Source organism: Bidens hawaiensis, unplaced genomic scaffold (genome assembly GCF_021521415.1).
Source record: "Bidens hawaiensis isolate Kalapana, Puna unplaced genomic scaffold, B.hawaiensis_p1.1 tig00043457_1, whole genome shotgun sequence".
NCBI lineage: Eukaryota > Viridiplantae > Streptophyta > Magnoliopsida > Asterales > Asteraceae > Bidens > Bidens hawaiensis.
This window is the reverse complement of record NW_027497701.1, coordinates 131405-139949: the sequence shown is the minus strand read 5'-3', so window position 1 is coordinate 139949 and position 8545 is coordinate 131405. Positions and strand designations below refer to the sequence as shown.

Below are 8545 nucleotides of genomic sequence, written 5' to 3'. Positions count from 1 at the left end.
TACCAAGATGGCCTAAGCCGGCATCGGCCATTTGTATACATTGTTATAGCCAATCGGCAATTGGCAGAGCTCATAGCACAATGTATAATGGTAAGAACAAACATATTAGACGTAAACATAAAACGGTACGACAACTAATCTCTACAGGAGTTATCACTGTTGACTACGTGAAGTCAAAGGATAATATTACGGATCCACTAACAAAAGGCCTAAGTAGAGAGTTAGTTCAGAAGTCATCTATGGGAATGGGACTAAAGTCCTTGAAAAAATTAGAGGTTCATACGAAGGAAACCTAACTCAACAGATTGGAGATCCCAAGAATTGAGTTCAATAGGAAAACCTAATTGTATGAATTAATGAGGTCACTGTGGGGGTGGGGGGGGATAACCCTACATATTTAAAAGGTAGTTTACTGCATGGTCGGTAAACTTCCTAGTCCATTCCTAAAAGTGACAAATGTGAGGCTAAGCCTTTGGCTTTTAATGTTTTGACTAAGGTAACCATACATGGTGAATCACCTATGTGAGAGAGAAATGGGATCGCTTCGAAGGGTATTGTTGGGGCACAATACTTAATGGCTCTCGCAGAACTAGGCTCATGTTCATGACCATAACGAACATAACTATGAGGACTTGAACTTGTCAGGGAGAGTCTTGTGTGAAGTGTATTGTCGTCTACACAAACGACAGATGAGTTCAAAGACATCGCTGTCTACTCAGAGTCAGTGGGCTAAGTGCGCTTCATAAGCAAAGGTTCAAAGAGTAACATCTACCTATTGTATGCAAAATTCAACTGCTGAAAATTAATCGAAATAATGTTGTTTTTCGACCTCCTTTCATGTGCGGGATTTTTGGAAGATTAAGCAAAGTTTGTGTGAATGAATGTCTCAAAAATGAAGTGGTGAAACTTTGTCCCACATCGGTTGGGGAACAAAAGTGAGAATGGTTTATAAGGTGCCATTCTCACTACACATTTGAAATTTTGTGATGTGTTTTACTACAACTCCTACCCGCACGCAGGGGGGTTTAAATCTGGGTTTCCGGACTAAAAATCTATCGAACTCGTGCATGCCCGCACGTCCCGTGGACACGAATGCAACTGGTCAATGGTTGTTAATGATCATTAATAATTATTCAGTTACTGTAAATAGTCATTATAATTTTGTTAATAATTGATCAGTTACGTATTCTGCACTAATGACCATTATTGCACTTTAATTGGTCATTATTGAGTTGTTACGATCTTGTGGTTGTAAAACCGGATCATATGCAGAAGTTTAAGACACACCGAAAACACACAGCTCTCTCTTCTCACTGTAGCATTATTCTTGATTTCGTTTCAGACAAGTCGTCAACTCCGGCAGCACACTACGGCTGTTACGAACCGGTGTACCCTGGGAACAGACAGCGAATCTGTTTAAGAGAATTGTGTCAAACACAAGCCCGGTTCAATCTTTCACGTTTATTATTTCTGGTTTATTGTTACAGGTTTAATACAGGATTACCAACACTATTTGATGCACCTATCGAGTTCTTACATTATTCACCTCTCTTCTCTTTTTAATGTTATCTTTTTTTTTTCTTTAATTCCCCTTTTTCGCTAAGTGTATATCATAACCATACGGGAATAAACAGAGAGCCCTCACACTTTGTTAAAAGATCACTATGTTATACTTTAAACAAAGTTCAAGAGTGCTTTATAACCAGAACAGATGATACAAAAGTTAACTGGATTTCATTCATATATATATATATATATCTTCATACCCCAGGAACGTTATATGTAACATATTATTAATAAAAAGGCAAATTTTATAGTAACGACGTGCAATTCAAACCCTTCACCCTTCCTTTCGTTGCTTTGTGTCGTTCCTGTCTCCAGCTTGTCTTACTTTTGCTCTCTTTTTCTTTCCTTTACTACTTTCTTTCCTGGTTTTTGCAGTGGTACCTGATTCTCTTTCACTACTTCCCATTCAAAAACACAATAATTTCAAAATGAGTGGTACATCCAGATATGTATGTGTGTATATATGTATATAAAATTATATATACTGTTGGATCAAATACAAGCAATTCTTAACTTAAGAAGCGTGCAAATAATATATTAACTAAATTAATTATGTCAACACTAGAGTAATTGCTATTATTCTACTTAAGGATGGGTTAAATAAGAAGACATATTTTTCTAAGAATCCTAAGAATAAAGCTGGGTCTTGAATCTAGGACTTAGTGATTTAGATTAATAATTTCTAAAAACTATATAGTGTCTTATTTATATGATTTAGTTACTTAGGCAAAATATAGAATGAATACTCACTTGAGTTGTGAAAACCCGTAAAAATCCTTTGTAATATCGTTTTTTTTTTGTTACATGTAATATATGTTGTAACATTTAATACAAAACATCGAAACATTAAAAAAATTGTTTTGCTATTTTTTAACATTTTTTTACTAATTTTTTTATATGTTTTTAAGAAAGAGAAAAAGTTATTTTTATGTTAACATTTTTTATTAACTTTAATTGTGAACCACAAGATTTAATATTTAATTAAAAACATGTGATTGAGAATGGGTTTCTAGAGTTTTCACAACTCAAGTGGGTTTTTATTTTAACATAACCCTAGTAACCTATTGTGTGGTATTCTTTGTTTTAAAGTCTTCCTACATTTCTTATGAAACAATAATTTCTTATTTAAACCATTTTCACTCTAGTTCGAAAATGTAGATTTACGATAATTAGTCCACTTATTTGTATGGTTCGTAGGTTAATATATATATATATATATATATACACACAGAGAGAGAGACTTACATACATATATATATTATTTAAATGTTCATTATCGCATGTCACTGTGGCCTTCCCAATGTGAACTCCAGATTTGGTTTCTTGGGAGTTGATGTGATCACATCTGACAATCTCTTATAATGTAGACCTTTTGAATTCATTTCCTTCTGAAAGATATTGCATCAAGATATTATCTTCAATAATGAAGAAGCTAGGAATATGCACTGTGTAATTTTTTTTTTTAGATCCCCCGCTAATATCTGAGTGAGCCTTTCTGAGACGGGATGTCAACCGTCTATATTGATTTTGACGCTTCAGGCCTGACCCACTCATGAACACCATCAAGTAGGAAACTCACACCACTGTGAAAAAACCCTCTTGAGTTAGGTTTCGAACATGAGACCTCTAGGATCCCAAGCCTTAACCATCACTCCTATGTTATTGAGCCAGAAGGCCAATGGCCATGCATTGTGTAATTAGCGGGAGAGAATGCAGAATAGATTTTTTATTTCTGAGTCAAAGCATATCATGCAATTGCTTATTTGTTGAATCATAATATATTTTTCCTAAATTCAAACCCATAGATTATATAATGTGCAAGGTAACAATTACATTACCCTTTATAAAGTTTTTGGTTTAATTAATTAATTGGCTTTAGATTAAAGAAAGCATAACTGAACCTTAAATATTTTGGTGATTTGACTCAGCTTTTCAAAAGCCTTGTTCTTTCTTGCACTCTTTCTTCCCACTTTACATGACATTCTCGTGAAAATTGGAATATATTTATATATTCCCATGCAAAGCATAAAGCTACTTATAAAATCACATAATATGATGTATCAAAAGTGGTGAAAGGAGATTTACTCACCTATTAAACTATATACATATAGTTATTATTAAATAAATAATTGAAAATTATTATCTACCTCAAGAGATGATTTGTTTCCTTCATGATCTCTATACTCCTCATGCAACCAAGATTCCCTGTTACAAAGATTAGCATATTAACAAGAAAATATTAATTTCCAATTAGTGGGAAGCCCATGCAGAAATCAAACTCATAAAGTGTCTTCTATTGTCTTGTTTATAGCTAGCTTCTCGCTTTAACTTCCTTTAGTTATAAAGAAAGCTGAAACCCAACCCATGTGAAATGCCACTACCCATGCAACAACCATATAAAATTCAGGGAAGATTTTGAAGTTTCGTAATTAATAATAGTTAACACAGAGAAAAAAGACAGAAGGTAAAAAGAAGGTTCAAAGAGACAAGATTTGGCATCCACTAGCTAATTTTCCAAGTTAGAGGTTAGCTTACCCTAAGGTTTACTACTAGGTCCCACTTAGGATAGCTATGAAGCCCACAAAATCAAAATAAAAGAAAACGTGATATGTTAAGACTGGATTGCAATTAAAAAAAGTTTGTTTTACTTAGAATCTCTTTTTTTTTCATATTATATTGTACACTTATTTGTGACGGATTACCTACATATAGTTCGTCTCTAAAACAGTGTTTAGTGAACGGCAAGATTAGGTGACAAGGGGCGATTTTGGCGAAGAACAACCCCCGCCTCCCGGCCGGTGATAAGAGGGGCGACAGGGGGCTGACATTCAATTGTGGCCTGTTTGTGTTTTAGGGTAATATTATCATATTATATGTATGTATATATATATATATATATATATATGATGTGATGGGATTCCAAAACCATTAAACCCCTAAAATAAAAATTACCCCTTTGTTGGCGTGACACCACATATCAAAAATCGCCCCCAATTTGTAGCCCCCCAACTACATATAGCCTTATATACTGACAAACGGCTAAAAGGTATCGGCGATACTCATTAATTTACCGGTGTATTAGTTTTCCAAATATTGAGATTATCAATTATAATAGTTGATGCTACCTCTAAAAACATATTAATATATACCTTGTATCATATTTCAGGAATGCCCCATAATATTTCAAGGGATTAAAGGTTCTCCTGGAAATTGATATGTGAAAAGTATACTAGCTATCTCATCATGACTTTTATAATTTTAATTGTATATGTTTCAGAAAAGGCTAAAGTTGGAATTTTACCATCATTTGTTTTCTTTTATACCCACATTAAAAGATTTGGTAAACGGGCTGGGGGCCTATAATTATAACATGTGGGGTTTATATTGTAACGTTTATTTCATCACAAAATGTTTTTCCAAATATACCCTAACAATTAAACAGAAGTAGAAACAGTTTTAGAAAAAAAGCTCTCACCTCGAAGAATTGCTCCATAAACCATACTGATAATCTTGCTCCTGTTGATCACTAGACCTTCCTCCATTTTCAGCTGACAATTCCGTTCTTGTTTTACGCATGTCAAACATGATATCATCAGAATTTTCGCCAGAGGAACCATTCTCGTAAGTATCAGATGTCCCTAAAGAAGCTGATGCCCGATCAGTTGTCTTTACAGTTCGGTACATCTGCAAAACAAAATTTAATGAATGTTTACTTTCTTAGCAGTGGCTTAAATTTTTGGAATTAAAAAATGTCAAAATTCATGTATAATTATATATATTCATAAAATATATTTGATCTGACTATTATACTCTAGGTTGTGCCAACAACACCCTCGAATAACTATTATTTTTAATCGTTGTGCTAAAAATATCACATTATTCAATTTTTATTGAATGCACTTAATCCCATTACTTAATAATTCGTTTCATTTATCTACTTTCGTACTTTTGTTCAATAGGAGGCACATTTGTCCTATAGAGGGTACATGATTGATATAGGCTAGGTATTATTTTGTATAAATAAAAATAAACATACTTTGTATTATATCACTTACAACACGTTGTTTGTAAGACGAGAGAAATTTGTCGAATATTAAAAAAATATATGAGATAGTACAAATTAAAAATCAATAGATTTTTATTATGTTACTACCACAAGAACTAATGTTCCATGAAGCCTATAAAATATTGTGGCAGTATATGTCTATACACAGACACATATTTATATGTTCTCTTACACTTGCTTTCTTCTTATTGTATTGATGTAATACATATAAATGTCTATGATGTATGATACATGTAAAACAAAACATACCAACATGAGTTAATGATGAAGATCGAGTACATAGTACAAGTATATGCGACCGTGCAATATTGACAATATATATGTATGTATGCGTTTTTATTTTACATATACATATATGTATATATATACATGGAGAGAGAGAGAGAGAGAGAGAGGTGCATGCCTGTACTGCTGTACAAGTGTAAGAGCTGACTTAACTATGGTTGAAACATGTAATGCAGAAACCACATGTGATGGTATAGATATACAAACATATCATATCATTGACAAATGATGGTGTTTTTGTACTCTATCATATCTCAAGTTTCTCTCTGAGAAAAAGGATAAAATTATTAAATTCAACCCCTAACTGCGTAGACTTGTCTTGGCTTGGACCCTATGACAGTGTTTTCAATTCTTGGCCTTTGTCTTACTATGAATCTGTCCTTTCTCTAAATATTTATATATACACTCGCACAGAAACATATATGTATATTATAATACGTGTGTCTGTGTGTGAGAGAGAGAGAGAGTGTGTTAGTGATATTATAAATGTGTAAAATATATTGGGTTCTTGCAATTCTAAAAAAAAAGCTGAAACAATAAGCTATTTTTATGCAGAACCATCAGATCTAGCAATAGAGCATTCCCGGTCGATTCTTCATCTCCATCTTTATAATTATATTAAAAACACCATTTTTTTCTCTCATTTTCAATTAAATAATATTTTTTTTACACTTTTATCATTACCTTTTCTCTCTCCTTCACTCACAACCACTTTAAAAAACATTAAAAAATTATAGAGGTGAACGGTGTGTTTCTCCAAATTTAACCATGAACAGTAACATTTTCTCTCTACTCCTCTCACAACCACTTTTAACCATCTCTAAAAAATGGAGAACTTTCTCACATAATTTGGAGAAACCACGGTTATAAACAATCATTGGGAATTCTAATTCCTAGCAATTAATTATTTGAAATTAATTAAATAAATAAGTTCTTTCAAACAATGCATATTGCATAGTGTTTCTCCAGTGCTAAATCAAAAAGAAAATAATAATCACTGAATCTGGGGTATTTATTCCTGATTTCAGTATATAAATGCTCTTGTGTAGTTACACAGTATAAAGACTGCATCTTTCAAAGCACTTATGTTTTGTTGGGAAATTTAAAAAAAAGATTAATAAACATACAAAAAAGAGTTGAGATTGTTGGAAGAATTATAGAGCTATACTTAACCTGCAAGTGAGATTTAACATGTGACAAGGTAAGATCTTTGACGTCCATTAGCTCAAGTACTGACTTGGGTGTTGCTCCTAATATCATGAAAAATTTATCAGTAGAAAAAAAAATGCAAGAACTTAGGATGAACACAATAATAATTAATAATAACAGCAGCAATAATAATGTAGAAATTAATTTAGTACTTTCATGACCACCCAAAAGCTCAACAGCATGGACAAAGCGAGCATGAAGGGTTGTAGTCCACCGCATCCTCGGAGCTCTCATGCAGCGCTTAGAAGGGAACCTCAACGACACGAATCTCGATCTAACAATATTGTTAATATTGTTGTCATGAATTAAAGAGCTTGTAGCAGTAGAATTAGTGCAAGATTCTAACAAAGGCTGATTAAGTTTCTGATGAGGATGAGACAGTATTGGGAAATTAGGAGGGGTATTTTGGTAATAAACTGGAATCCCTCTTATGGGTCTCAAAAACCCTAAATCTGAGCTGAACCCAAGATGATGGTTTTGGTGATGTTGGTAGGGGTAGATATTCGATGTGACCGGATTATGGGTTAGGTCGGAAGGAGTCGAGTGAGTCGGACCAGGGCTAGATAGGGCTAGCCCAAAAGAGGGTTCATGTCTTCTTGTTAAGCCATGTTGTTGTTGTTGTGTGCTTATGGCATTTTTCCACAAATTTCCCAAATCCAAATCATTTTGATGATCTTGATCAGTTGGAGTTGATGATGTTCTCCAAGTGTTTGAAGAGGGTTTTGTGTTGGGTGGGCTGATTTGAAGAGAGAGGTCTGGTTGTGGAGGAAAGAGCTCCATTTAGCTTACCAAATTATCTTGTCTTCTCTTGAGATGACCAAAAATGGCAAAGACTTGAACCAGTGACTTGACAGAATTGAAAGACCTAAAGCTTAGTCTTGTGGGAGTAAAGCAGTGATGGGTTTGTTTCTGTTATGTGATCTGGGCTATGAATTGAAGATGATGATAATGATGATAGAAGGTTTCTGTTTCCCACTCAAGATTTCTTGAAGTGAGATTTGTTTAATCAATGGAGAATTGGGAGTAGTTGTGGAGTTCCAGAGAGAGATGACAAGGTATTAAGTGAATGGTTGTATCTTTTATGTGAAGTATATTTGAGAAAATGACACTTGAAGGGACTAGGGAGAGAGAGAGGTGAGAGAGAGAGGCTTTCTTTTATGTGGACGTGAGAGAAGGAAAAGAAGAAAGGAAGAGAAAAAAAAATTGAGAAAGGAAATAAAAGGTAAATACGTTAGATAAATCATTCATTCACATCTTTTCTTTTTATTCTTATGTTTTTCTTTTTGTAATGAATATCTCATACTCCGACCCTTCTATGAAAATGACAATAAACCTTTATGTATAATAACAAAAATTAGGAATTTCCCCCTGCGTGTGTGCGACGAATTCCGTAAGGCCATTAATTTATGACTTACGATA

General features: G+C 33.7%; 1 protein-coding gene across 2 annotated transcripts; it reads right to left on the bottom strand.

The window, feature by feature from the left end:
• Positions 1 to 1640: 1640 nt before the first annotated feature.
• LOC143594306 (putative transcription factor KAN2) lies at positions 1641 to 7906 on the bottom strand. Of its 2 annotated transcripts, XM_077073642.1 has the most exons (6): positions 7279 to 7906; positions 7091 to 7167; positions 5042 to 5250; positions 3714 to 3771; positions 2847 to 2954; positions 1642 to 1961 (listed from the first exon to the last, which is right to left on the bottom strand). In XM_077073642.1, the coding sequence occupies exons 1-5, from the start codon at positions 7904 to 7906 to the stop codon at positions 2850 to 2852; spliced, it is 1077 nt and encodes a 358-aa protein (XP_076929757.1). In that variant the 3' UTR covers positions 1642 to 1961; positions 2847 to 2849. The 2 variants fall into 2 exon arrangements, with proteins under 2 accessions (XP_076929758.1, XP_076929757.1); XM_077073643.1 differs by lacking the exon at positions 2847 to 2954 and having other exon boundaries at positions 1641 to 1961.
• Between the last annotated feature and the right edge of the window lie 639 nt (positions 7907 to 8545).